Genomic DNA, 14553 nt, shown 5'->3' on the forward strand with positions numbered 1-14553 from the left:
TAGATTTAAGATATTTATCCAACACCAGTAAACCAATTATAAGAAGCAATCATAATCCCAACTGGGACCAGCTAGTTTGTCACAAATCAAAGATGAAAACCTGGAATCTTTCTGATCTGTGTGACTCAGCTCAACTTTCAACCAAATCAATTATCAACTTCTCAGTCAAAAAATGACTGTGATCCACAGATTGTTTTTTGCTATCATAGATTTCTGCACAAATTGATTAAAACTTTCATTGGTTCCAATTTTAAATTGACTCTGTTAAAAATATATTTTGGATAAATTTGGAGATATGCCACATCCAATTATTTAAAAGGAAACTGCATTTCAATGATTATAGATGACTTACAAAATGTTTTAATAAGAAACTGCTGTATACTACCCAATATCTGTCATTCATTGTTCGACTGCGATAACTTTGAAGTGATACATGATTGAGGGAACTTCATTTCATCCCTGCTGTGCTATCTCAAAGTGCTTGTCCAGGTAATTCCATTCATGAATAAGAATTACTGACAACAGATTTTGCTCTGAATATCATGGATTAGAAATTCACAATATTTACCAGTTTCTCATTTGCTAATTATCTCCCAATTTCTTCATCATTTAATTTTATTTCCAATTGAGTATGCTTCCTTTTCTCCCCCACAATGAACCAGAAACATACAAAATAGAAGCAGGAGTAGGTCATTTGGCTCTTCGAGCCTGCTCCACCATTCAATATGGTTATGGCTGATCCTCTAGCTCAATGCCGTACTCCTGTGCTCTCCCAATACCCCTTGATGCCTGTAAAGTCCAGAGATCTATTTCCTTCTTAAATATATTCAGTAAGGTTACTTCTAACCGACAGAGGAACAAGTGTAGATCTTTCAGCCCTGCAAGCTGGTTCTATCATTCAGTTAAATCATGGTTGATCTGTATCGTCACTCCATCCACCACCTTGGTTCCATATATCTTAATGCCTCTGCCCAACAAAATTCTATCAATCATAGTTTATAGATGTTCAATTGACTCAACAACTTTATGGGGGAAGAGAGTTTCAGATATCCACTATGTTTTATGTGAGGAAAGTGCTCTTGACAAAGTGACCCCCTCCCACAAGAGACCTGGCTTCATGTTTAAGGTGATGCCCTCTTGTTCTGCCTTCCCTCTTTAGGAAATTCCTACTGTCTACCCCACCTCATTCTTTAATCATCGTAAACATCTCAATGAAATCATCACTTAATCGTCTATACCTGAGGAAAAGGCGGAGGAACTGAATAGGTACTTTGCATCAGTCTTCACAGTGGAAGACACGACTGACATCCCCAAAGTTCAAGAGAGTTTGGGGGGGGGGGGGCTGCGAAATGAGTATGGTGACCATTACCAAGGAGAAGGTGCTAGGAAAACTGAAAGGTCTGAAGGTGGATAGATCACCTGGACCAGATGGATTACACCCCAGAGTTCTGAAGGAGATAGCTGAAGAGATAGTAGAGGCGTCAGGAATCACTGGAGTCAGGGAGGGTCCCAGAGGACTGGAAAATCGCTAACGTAACACCCCTGTTTAAGAAGGTAGTGGGGCAAAAGACGGGAAATTACAGGCCGATTAGCCTGACGTCGGTCGTTGGTAAGATTTTAGGGTCCGTTATTAAGGATGAGATTTCGAATACTTGGAAGTGCATCGTAAAATAGGGCAAAGTCAGCATGGTTTCATCAAGGGGATGTCATGCCTGACAAATCTGTTAGAATTCTTTGAGGAGGTAATGAGTAGGTTAGACAAAGGAGAGCCAACGGATGTTATCTACTTGGACTTCAAGAAGGCCTTTGACAAGGTGCCACACAGGAAACTGTTCAGTATGGTAAGAGCCCATGGTGTTAGAGGCAAGGTACTAGCATGGATAGAAGACTGGCTGTCTGGCAGGAGGCAGAGAGTGGGGATAAGGGGGTCCTTCTCAGGATGGTAGCCGGTGACTAGTGGAGTTCTGCAGGGGTCAGTGTTGGGACCACAACTTTTCACTTTGTACATTAATGATCTAGATGAAGGAACTGAGGGCATCCTGGCTAAGTTTGCAGATGATACAAAGATAGGTGGAGGGACAGGTAGTATTGAGGAGGGGGGGGAGGCTGAAGAAGAATTTGGACAGGTTAGGAGAATGGGCAAAGAACTGACAGATGGAATACAATGTGGGGAAGTGTGAGGTCATGCACTTTGGTAGGAAGAATAGAGGCATAGACTATTTTCTAAATAGGGAGAGAATTCAGAAATCTGGAGTGCAAAGGGACTTGGGAGTCCTAGTCCAGGATTCTCTTAAGGTTAACTTGTAGGTTGACGCGGTAGTTGGAAAGGCAAATGCAATGTTGGCATTTATTTCAAGAGGACTAGAATATAAAAGCAGGGATGTGCTGCTGAGGTGTTATAAGGCTCTGGTCAGACCACATTTAGTATATTGGGAGCAATTTTGGGCCCCATATCTCAGGAAGGATGTTCTGGCCCTGGAGAGGGTCCAGAGGAGGTTCACAAGAATGATCCCAGGAATGAAAGGCTTAACATATGAGGAACATTTGAGGACTCTGGGTCTATACTCGATGGAGTTTAGAAGGATGAGGGGGGATCTGATTGGAACTTACAGAATACTGAAAGGCCTGGATAAAGCGGACGTGGGGAAGATGCTTCCAGTAGTAGGAGAGACTAGGACCCAAGAGCACAGCCTCAGAGTAAAGGGAAGACCTTTTGGAACAGAGATGAAGAGAAACTTCTTTAGCCAGAGAGTGGTGAATCTATGGAATTCATTGCCACAGAAGGCTGTGGAGGCCAGGTCATTGAGTGTATTTAAGACCGAGATAGATAGGTTCTTGATTGGTAAGGGGATCAAAGGTTACTGGGAGAAGGCAGGAGAATGGGGTTGAGAAACTTATCAGCCATGATCGAATGGCGGGGCAGACTCGATGGGCCGAATGGCCTAATTTCTGCTCCTATGTCTTATGGTCTTATGGAAATACAAACCTAGTCAATGAACCTTGTACTGCCGATTCAAATTACATTTTATTTTGTTTGGAAGAGTGAGACAACATATATAATCATGACACATGTTAAAATAACCTATCTGATCACATACAAAAACAGAATTACCTGGAAAAACTCAGCAGGTCTGGCAGCATCGGCGGAGAAGAAAAGAGTTGACGTTTCGAGTCCTCATGACCCTTCCACAGAACTTGAGTTCGAGTCCAAGAAAGAGTTGAAATGAGGATCATGAGGACTCGAAACGTCAACTCTTTTCTTCTCCGCCGATGCTGCCAGACCTGCTGAGTTTTTCCAGGTAATTCTGTTTTTGTTTTGGATTTCCAGCATCCGCAGTTTTTTTGTTTTTATATCTGATCACATGTCAGGAATGTTTGAAATCGCGCGTGTTTTTTTTCCTGTTTTCTTCCTTGATAAATCTAATTAGATATTGAATCATATTCTCAAGTTGTTTTTTTCTAGAGTAATTTTCAATATATATTGAGGGAGAGGATTTAATGCCTCACAAGATTCTTTAGTTTCCCTACAGGCATGACATCTAGAAAATGACAGGTCTTCAGCTGAGCTCTTTATTGTATATCTGTGCAATCGCGCGGGACAGAGAACAGAGCAAACTACCACATCAAGCTCTTCTGCTTTCACGCTTGTGCTCATTTTACTTCATCTTGCTGATAATATGTTAACGTTTAACTTTTCCAGTAGAAATATTTACTAATTGTTTCAGGAAGTTAGAAACGTGGTAGCAGTACCAGCGTCGCTCGCCGACCTGTATATGATACAGAGATAACAGATAATCTATTGTGTTTTTTTAAAGCAATAAAACGAGGTCGCTGCTGCAGAAAACTAGGGCAGCAGTTTTTAACCCTTTTCTTCTCCGTCGATGCTGCCAGACCTGCTGAGTTTTTCCAGGTAATTCTGTTTTTGTTTTGGATTTCCAGCATCCGCAGTTTTTTGTTTTTATCTGTAGTAGTTAAAGGTTAATGTGACCGAGAGCTGAGCGGAGGGTCTGTGGACGAATCGGCTATTCCCTCGCAGATAGCTATTTGGGTGCTCGAATTTGGGATGTGCCGCGAGTTTGACTGGCAAAATTCTTTGATGCTGTAGAAATAGTAGATTGCGTCCAAGCAACAGTTCACATTGGCCAAGTACAGGCTCACATGCAGGGCGTTGCGCAGAGGTTCACAGTAACTTTCCGAGATAAAACCATTGGTCGTTAGAGAATACAACAGCAGTCCCGTGTGATAGGGCGTGAAGCAGACCAGGAAGGTGAGCAAATTTGAAAGGATGATTTTAGTGGATTTGTCCGCCCACCTATCCCGGGTCTCGCTGGCTTGAACTCTCAGTCTGCGGATGATCTGCACCGAGCAGAACATCATGAAAAACGCGCATATCAAAAATAGTATTTCCAGAGGGGCAATGAAATTCATTCTCCAGACACCTGGCGAGAGGTAGTAAAAGCAGGAGCTGGACTCGCTGGAGAAATAGATGTAGATGCTTCCTGTGCACACGAAGATCCAGATGCCGGCGCAGATGACCGCGGTTTTCCGCGGGGAGGAGATGGCTCTGCTCAGGAAGGGATGCTTAATGGCCACGTAGCGATCGGCACAGATCAGGGTTATCAGCAGGATGCTGGCGTATGTGTTCACGAAGCACAAGGACTCGAGAAGCTGACAGAACCGCTTGTGCAGAGGCCACTGCGGGCCGACATAGTAAGCGTAGATTTTGAAAGGCAGTGCGAAGAGTAGGAGGATATCTGAGATGATGAGGTTGGTCATGTAGATGGTAGGTTTTGTCCACCCCTTTATTTTACACCAGATTATGCACAATGCCACTCCGTTCAATACGAACCCAATGGAAATCGTCGGCACAGTAAACACAAGCAGCATCACCTGATGTGACTCACTCCATGAGCTGTTGATTGTACAATTCATCCCAGCAAGAAGCCGAGGACAAGTTTTCAAATCATTGAATAATATCACACCGCCCCCTCCCCAACACACACTATGATTTCCGCCCCTTTGGAAGAGTGACTAGACTTTAGAAACCCTTCACTCGTCCATATAGTCTGTACACGCCCAGGAGAGTCTCAAAAGGCGCTATACAAATGCAAAGTTCCTGCTTCTTCCCCGTTCCATATTATTACCGATGAAGAACTGCTGCTGAACCACTCACCACCAAGCCGAACCTTTCTGCCGAGTGTTTCCCAAAGTGTCCCAGTAAATGCACCCTGTCCTCTGAGACAAGGCGAACACCTGTGGCAGATGAGCTCAATGGTGCTGCTCTTACGACCTCCGGATTTACCACGTTTTTTTTAACGGGCGGACAGAGTGGCTGATTTTGGCTCTTTCGAAGAGCCGGAATAGACACGATGGCCCGAAAGGCCTTCTTTTTCTCTGTCGTATGATTCCCAAGAGACACTGACCCGAGAAGCGGATAACAGTTAAAAGATTTGCAAAGAACGAGCCCAAGGTTGACATCAATCAGGCAGAAAGAGAGATGAGTAACCTGACACCTCCTCACTCCAAACAGTCCAATTAGAGGCTGGTTTCCTGTGCAATTTGTAGCATTCGATTATTTCTCTTCCTCTGCCGAGGAGATGACAATTAATGATCTCACAATCAAATCGTCGTATTTTAAAATATTTATGGATTAAAGAGTATTTTATTGTCAATTTGATGTTTCAAACATTTGTACAGTATTTTCCCATGTAAACACCCAATAGAAAATCATTGTGAAAATATTGGAGCCAATAAATTTGTAGGAAACCATTTTAAAAACTCAGGTGGCAATGAAAGCAGAGAGATGGAAAAGGATGGCTGGTCTGATAGGGCTATTTTACACCACCGGCAAAGTCAAATTCCCCTCAAGGGGATTGGTTTTCACGTCCATTTGAGTGCAAATAGGACGGTGGTGTGCTGCAAATTATATTGCGTTCCTAACCACCCGATTTCCGTCAACAACCGGCTTTAGACCGGGCCAGGGAACATGCCCATCCAAAACAAGTGGCTCAGAGTGGGGCAGTGATTGGCCCTACCCCAGTCAGGCATTTTGTCACCCAAAACAGTGGGGAAATTTGCCAAACGAAACAAGTGGGTAGTGCCCAACCCAACACATCCCACCCTGGCAAGATAACCAGAGGCAAGATAACCAGACTTTAGAGGTACTTTAGAGGCAACGTGTGTGCAAATGGTGGGAAACTGAACATGAGGGGAGGCCATGCACTCACTCCACAGTACTAACAGGGAGTACTGGCTGAGTTGGAGAATGTGGAGGCCAGAACTCTAGGAGATGAAGCCATGTAAGCAAAAATCTGGCCTTAAGCAAAATTATTTCCAGGAAATATGAGCTATACACACAGCTGTCACATACCAGGATAGGTTAACCTACATCACCTCATAGACCTTGCTACCACTGCATGCTGTGCAATTATTATTAACCATTGCATTCCTGGCACAAGAAGAGCAGATTACTGACGGAGTTCCTTGAATGTCAGCAGCATTGTTGTTCAATGAGTCTGCTCATTTCATTTGCATGCTATCTGAAAATCAGGACCACCTACAAACTAAAACCTTATTTATCATTATCCTGGCTATGCACATGTAACATTCTGATGATCCACAAACCGCATCTCCTTCATAACGTTTCCCCTTTGTCATGACTGTCATTCGCTTGCAAGACAAGATGGTATCCAACAGGAGGCGGGCAATATGCACCGAGGAAAACCATAGGAATATAGATCTCTGGACACATTCAGCGAGCCTATTCTGCAGATCATCGGAGAAGCGGTCAGGGAGGGAATGGGGATTGCTGAAATTGGAAGCGCCCAACTTCATATAATGCGATGAATGTTCAGCAGTGCAACAAAATCCAACTTACCTATCACCCTGCTCTTTGCTGGCCTTCATTTTCTTCCTTTTTTTCAATGCCTTAATTTTAAAATCTGCATCCTAGACTTCAATTCCTTTATAGCCTTACTCTTTCCTACATCTGCAATGTCTTCCAGCCTCAAGACCCTGCCTTCACTCTCCCCTGTCTAAATGTTGTCAAATACTTCTCCCCCCACCCACTCGGCCCCACCTCTGCTCTGCTACTGAGTGGCTCAGCTTTCAGCCATTCAGAGCTCCACAGTCTGGAATTTTCTTCCTAAACCCGTTTCTCCTGTTGTTGCACCTCCCTCCTTTCTTCAAGAGCCTCTTCAAAGCCTCAGTTGTATTTTCTGCAATTCATTCGTCCCTCTCTTTGGAGAAAGTTCCAAAAGCCAACTGCAAAATGGCTTAAATGTTTAAGGTTACTTTGAGGACGAGGTGAAAATCAAGTTTGATGTTGAGCAGCAAGACGGATATCCAATTGTACGCTGAGTTTTTTTGTTTGACGAGATTCCAGAGGCTGTCAATGCGGTTACCTAGTTTCAGTTATTATTCTCTCCATCTGCAATCGGTTTACAGCAAATAATTATACCCCCACCCCCAGTGAACATTTTTTTTAAATTTTGCGGCTACACAATTAGCATTTTTGCAAATAATTTCTTGCCATCATAATCGGAAAGATTTCAATGTGTGTTAATTCACTATTGTGGCTGAAGAACAGTTTCCACGGTATCTTCATTGCGGCAAAGCATGGAAACTAATGCCACTGACCCCTTTCAAATACGTGTGCAGCAGTGTTCACCGAATCCAGCCCATAGTTGCGTCCCTATAGTGGTTAGATAGAGCTGCGGTAACCTGCTTATTTGTGGCACTTTATGTCAGGTCGTTACATTAAGTTAGTAAGTCTTTGAAGAAATCGGAGTTGCAAAAAGCAATGGGCATATTTATGTTCATCATGTAACCTTTGCCAAGTATACATAATCTGCATTTCTCTAACTGATATTCCAATAAAATCAGTCCTCCAGATCGGTGAGAAGAAACGAAGACTTGTAATTAGATATCGCCGTTAACACCCCGCCATGTTTCATTGGAACACAATCAAACAAAAATTGACCTTGTGTCACATAAAGTGATATTCCAGCAGATGAAGGGTGTTGGTTTTAAGAAGCGCCTTAAAGGAGGACAGAGAAGTGGAGGGATTTTTAGTGAGGGAATTCCAGAGCTGAGGTCCTCCTAGCACAGCCATCAATGATGAAGCAATTAAAATTGGCAATGTGCAAAAAATAACAAAGAAAAGACAGCACAGGAACAGGCCCTTTGTCCCTCCAAGCATGTGCCGATCATATTGCCTGTCAAACTAAAACATTTTGCACTTCCTAGTCCGTATCCCTCTATTCCCATCCTATTCATGTATTTGTCAAGCTGCTTCTTAAACACCACTATCGTACCTGCTTCCACCACCTCCTCTAGCAGCAAATTCCAGACACTTACTACCCTCTGTGTAAAAAACTTGCCCCGCACATCTCCTGTAAAGTTTTCTCCTCTCACCTTAAATCTATGCCCCCTAGTAATTGACTCTTCCACCCTGGGAAAAAGCTTCTGACTATCTACTCTGTCCATGCCACTCATAATTTTGTAAACATCTATCAAGTCGCCCCTCAATCTCCGTCGCTCTAGTGAGAACAATTCAAGTTTCTCCAACCCCTCCTCATAGCTAATAACCTTCAGACCAGGCAGCATCCTGGTAAACCTCCTCTGCACCCTCTCCAATGCCTCCATATCCTTCTGGTAATGAGGTGACCAGAATTGCATGCAATATTCCAAGTGTGGTCGAACCAAGGTTCTATACAGTTGCAGCATGACTTCCCAGCTTTTATATTCAATACCCCTGCCGATGAAGGCAAGCATGCCATATGCCTTCCTGACTACCTTATCCACCTGTGTTGCCACTTTCAGTGACCTCTGGACCTGTACACTCAGATCCCTCTGCCCGTCGATGCACTTAAGGGTTCTGCCATTTACTGTATAATTCCTACCTATATTAGACCTTCCAAAATGCATTAGCTCGCATTTGTCCAGATTAAACTCCATCTGCCATTTCTCCGCCCAAATCTCCAACTGATCTATATCCAGTTGTATCCTTTGACAATTCTCCTCACCATCTGCAACTCCTCCAACCTTAGTGTCGTCTGCAAACTTAGCCCAGTTACATTTTCCTCCAAATCATTTACGTATACTACAAACAGCAAATGTCACAGCACTGATCCCTGCAGAACACCACTAGTCACAGCTTTCCATTCAGAAAAGCACCCTTCCACTGCTACCCTCTGTCTTCTATGACCAAGCCAATTCTGTATCCATCTTGCCAGCTCACCTCTGATCCCGTGCGACTTTACCTTCTGTACCAGTCTGCCATGAGGGACCTTGTCAAAGGCCTTAATGAAATCCATGTAGATAACATCCACTGCCCTTCCATCATTGATCATCTTTGTCACTTCCTTGAAAAACTCAATCAAGTTAGTGAGACACGACCTCCCCTTCACAAAACCATGCTGACTCTCACTAATACACCCATTTGCTTCCAAACAGTAGTCAATCCTGTCACAAAGAATCTTCTCCAATAATTTCCCTACCACTGATGTAAGGCTCACCGGCCTGTAATTTCCTGGATTATCCCTGCTACCCTTCTTAAACAATGGAACAACATTGGCCATTCTCCAGTCTTCTGGGACCTCACCCATAGCCAGTGAGGATACAAAGATTTCTGTCAAGGCCCCAGTGATCTCCTCCCTTGCCTCCCTCAATACTCTGGGGTAGATCCCATCTGGCCCTGGGGACTTATCCACCTTAATATTCTTCAAGATGCCTAACACCTTTTTCTTGATCTCAACATGATCCAGGCTATCTACACACTCTTTCCTAGACAAATCGATCGCTAAGTCCTTCTCTTTGGTGAATACTGATGAGAAGTACTCATTTAGTTTCTCCCCCATTTCTTCTGGCTCCACACACAGATTCCCACCTCTGTCCCTGAGTGGGACTACCCTTTCCCTGGCTACCCTCTTGCTTTTTAAATATGTATAAAAGGCCTTGGAATTTTCCTTAATCCTGGTTGCCAATGACTTTTCGTGACTCCTTTTAGCCCTCCTGACTCCTTGCTTAAGTTTCTTCCTACTTGCTTTATATTCTCCATGGGCTTTATCTGTTCCCAGCCTTCTAGCCCTTACAAGTACTTCCCTTTTCTTTTTGACTAATCTCACAATATCCTTCGTAATCCAAGGTTCCTGAAACTTGCCATACTTATCCTTCATCCTAGCAGGAACATGCCGGTCCTGAATTCTTATCAACTGACGTTTGAAAGCCCCCCACATGTCAGTTGTTGATTGGCCCTCAAACATCTGCCTCCAGTCTAGATTCCTCAGTTCCTGCCTAATATTGTTATAATTAGCCTTCCCCCAATTAAGCACCTTAACCCGAGGACTCCTGTTATCCTTATCCACCAGTATCTTGAAACTTGCTGAATTATGGTCACTTTTCCCAAAATGCTCCCCTACTGAAACTTCGACCACCTGACTGGGTTCATTCCCTAATACCAGGTCCAGTATTGCCCCTTCCCTAGTTGGACTATCTACATATTGTCTCAGGAAGCCCTCCTGGATGCATCTTACAAATTCTGCACCATCCAAACCCCTAGCACTAAGTGATTCCCAGTCAATATAGGGAAAGTAAAAATCACCCAACACAACAACCCTATTGATTTTACATCTTTCCAAAATCTGCCTACATAACTGTTCCTCGATCTCCCGCCGGCATTAGTCGTCTCAATTTCTCTGCTCCTCTCACCCATTCTAATCTCTCTCTCTCTGAACTTACTGCACTCCATTCGCTCAGGTCCAACCCTGATATTGTCATCAAACCTGCTGACAAGGGTGGTGCTGTTGTTGTCTGGTGCACTGACCTCTACCTCACGGAGGCTGAGCGTCAACTCGCAGACACTTCCTCCTACCTCTCCCTGGACCATGACCCCACCACTGAACATCAAGCCATTGTTTCCAGGACTGCCACTGACCTCATCTCCTCTGGGGATCTTCCTCCCACAGCTTCCAACCTGATAGTTGCCCAACCTCGGACGGCCCGCTTCTATCTCCTACCCAAAATCCACAAACAGAACTGCCCCGGTAGACCGATCGTCTCAGCTTGCTCCTGCCCCACAGAACTCATTTGTCGTTATCTTGACTCCCATCTCTCTCCCCTTGTCCAGTCCCTTCCCACCTACATCCGTGATTCCTCTGACACCTTTCGTCACATCAACAATTTCCAGTTCCCTGGCCCCAACCGTTTCCTCTTCACCATGGACGTCCAATTCCTCTACACCTCCATCCCCCACCAGGATGGTCTGAGGGCCCTTAGCTTCTTCCTCGAACAGAGGCCTGAACAATCCCCATCCACCACTACTCTCCTCCATCTGGCTGAACTTGTTCTCACACTGAACAATTTCTCCTTCAACTCCTCTCACTTCCTCCAAATAAAAGGTGTAGCTATGGGTACCCGCATGGGCCCCAGCTATGCCTGTCTCTTTATGGGGTACGTGGAATATTCCTTGTTCCAGTCCTACTCCGGTCCCCTTCCACAACTGTTTCTCCGGTACATCAATGATTACTTCGGTGCTGCTTCATGCTCTCGGCGGGACTTGGAAAAATTTATTAATTTTGCTTCCAATCTCCACCCCTCCATCATTTTCACGTGGTCCATCTCTGACACTTCCCTTCCCTTCCTTGACCTCTCTGTCTCAATCTCTGGTGATAGACTGTCCACCAATATCCATTACAAACCCACCGACTCCCACAGCTACCTCGACTACAGCTCCTCACACCCCGCCTCCTGTAAGGACTCCATCCCATTCTCTCAGTTCCTTCGCCTCCGTCGCATCTGTTCCAATGATGCTACCTTCAAAAACAGTTCCTCTGACATGTCCTCCTTTTTCCTTAGCCGAGGTTTTCCACCTACGGTCGTTGACAGGGCCCTCAACCGTGTCCGGCCCATCTCCCGCGCATCTGCCCTCATGCCTTCTCCTCCCTCCCAGAAACATGATAGGGTCACCCTTGTCCTCACTTATCACCCCACCAGCCTCCGCATTCAAGGGATCATCCTCCGCCATTTCTGCCAACTCCAGCATGATGCCACCACCATACACATCTTCCCTTCACCCCCACTATCGGCATTCCGTAGGGATTGCTCCCTCTGGGACACCCTGGTCCACTCCTCCATCACCCCCTACTCCTCAACCCCCTCCTATGGCACCACCCCATGCCCACGCAAAAGATGCAACGCCTGCCCCTTCACTTCCTCTCTCCTCACTGTCCAAGGGCCCAAACACTCTTTTCAAGTGAAGCAGCATTTCACTTGCATCTCCCCCAACTTAGTCTACTGCATTCGTTGCTCCCAATGTGGTCTCCTCTACATTGGAGAGACCAAACGTAAACTGGGCGACCGCTTTGCAGAACACCTGCGGTCTGTCCGCAAGAATGACCCAAACCTCCCTGTCGTTTGCCATTTTAACACTCCACCCTGCTCTCTTGCCCACATGTCTGTCCTTGGCTTGCTGCATTGTTCCAGTGAAGCCCAACGCAAACTGGAGGAACAACACCTCATCTTCCAACTAGGCACTTTACAGCCTTCCGGACTGAATATTGAATTCAACAACTTTAGGTCTTGAGCTCCCCCCTCCATCCCCACCTCCTTTCTGTTTCCCCCTTCCTTTTGTTTTTTTCCAATAAATTATATAGATTTTTCTTTTACCACCTATCACCATTATTTTTAAATATTTTAAATCTTTTATGCTCCCCCCACCCCCACTAGAGCTGCACCTTGAGTGCCCTACTATCCATTCTTAATTAGCACATTCGTTTAGATAGTATCACCAACTTTAACACCTATGCGTTCTTTTGTCCTGTTGTTTATGAAATCTTTTGATGATCTGCTTGTTTCACTGCTTTTGCCTACAACCACACCACCCCCCTCCACTTCTCTCTCTCTCTCTCTCTCTCTCTCCCCCCCACCCCCCCACCCCACCCACCCCCCAACACCTTAAACCAGCCTATATTTCAACTCTTTCTTGGACTCGAACTCAAGTTCTGTCGAAGGGTCATGTGGACTCGAAACGTCAACTCTTTTCTTCTCCGCCGATGCTGCCAGACCTGCTGAGTTTTTCCAGGTAATTCTGTTTTTGTTATTGCTGGGAAGCATCTCTGGCCAATTGATTAGCTTTTTACATGTGGATCATAAAATATTGGGCAAAGATATAGAGGTTGTAGAGATTCTGATGACTATATTGTGCTAAGTAATGAACTAGGAACAAAGACATGGGAAATTATTAGAGCCAAGTTTATGGACAAGTTTGTGACTTTTTTTATTGTGTTAAATGTTTTTTTTTCGTAATTAATGATCAGGATTTGCCATGTCAGCTGTATCTCATTTTTCTTGCTGGAACATAATTAGATTGAACATATTTCTGACAGAATACAATTATGTAGTTTTATTTGCAGAGTGTGGTTGGAAAGAAAATTGAAAATAGGGAAGAAGATTTAACAAAAAATGACTTGTTATACACTGAATAATGGAATTAGAAAACAACCAAAGTCATCAACTTAGAAAAATAACCCATCAATGCTATTAATAGTCCCACAACACTCAATGCACTTTTACAGCCAGTGATAGTACAGCTTGCTTTCTAAAATATCAATTAACCCCAAAGTAACCACTTCTGAAAGTATGTTCTACAGGACTGATTTTCTGATTAACTCTAAAGCCTGCATCCAAAGCGCGCACAGCTGCAGCCAAATTTCTGCTAGGCTTGCCCAACATGCAAAGGCAAAAAGTAGCACTCATATGTTTGCAATCATGTAGATAAAAATTGTTTGTCTATTCTCTATTGCTTGAAGTTTGTGAATTTGGGACTTAAATCTTGTGGCTTTATGCTCATAGTCTAAGCAAAAAAGCTTGCTTACTTCAATTGTACCTTTACCTTTGCAGTTGCTTATTCTGCTCTTCTAGAGAAATGCAGCATTACTCTATTCCTAATTCAACATAGAAAACCTGTTTATGCCATTTAGAGTTACAGCTACTTATCAATGATTAGAATGGAACTAGAAAGCCGACAGTGGTATATTTTGAACTTTTAAAATTGGTGTTGTATTTGCATTGCATTTTCCATGTAAGGTTATTGAATATTTTTCTATCAAGCAATTAGCTTTTATGGATTTTAGAAAAGTAAAGTGTGATTGTGTAGCAAATTTGAAGAAGAGTTATAGAGTTGCAAGAATGGAACTCAGCAGGAAATGTAGATGCAGGGGTGCAGAAACTCCTTTATGTTTGCACCATGCTGGCATTAGTAATTGTTAAAGGCTGTGTCAACACTGAAAAGCTGCTCTGGTAGATAACAAAACAAAAACAAAAATACCTGGAAAAACTCAGCAGGTCTGACAGCATCTGCGGAGAGGAACACAGTTAACGTTTCGAGTCTGTATGACTCTTCAACAGAACTAAGGAAAAATAGAAAAGAGGTGAAACATAAGCTGGGGGCTGGGACACGTAGTTCTGGATAGAGAGCCAGTGATAGGTGGAGATAAGCAAAAGATGTCATTGACAAAAGGACAAAGAGGTTTTGAAGCTGGTGATATTATCTAA

At 44.0% G+C, this 14553-nt stretch overlaps 1 protein-coding gene across 1 annotated transcript; it reads right to left on the minus strand.

Moving 5' to 3' along the window:
- Nucleotides 1-3978: 3978 nt before the first annotated feature.
- Nucleotides 3979-4932, minus strand: LOC121287564 (G-protein coupled receptor 35-like). Its single transcript, XM_041205498.1, has one exon. The coding sequence runs from the start codon at nucleotides 4930-4932 to the stop codon at nucleotides 3979-3981; it is 954 nt and encodes a 317-aa protein (XP_041061432.1).
- Nucleotides 4933-14553: the final 9621 nt, after the last annotated feature.

Source organism: Carcharodon carcharias, chromosome 2 (assembly GCF_017639515.1).
Source record: "Carcharodon carcharias isolate sCarCar2 chromosome 2, sCarCar2.pri, whole genome shotgun sequence".
NCBI classification, from domain to species: Eukaryota; Metazoa; Chordata; class Chondrichthyes; order Lamniformes; family Lamnidae; genus Carcharodon; species Carcharodon carcharias.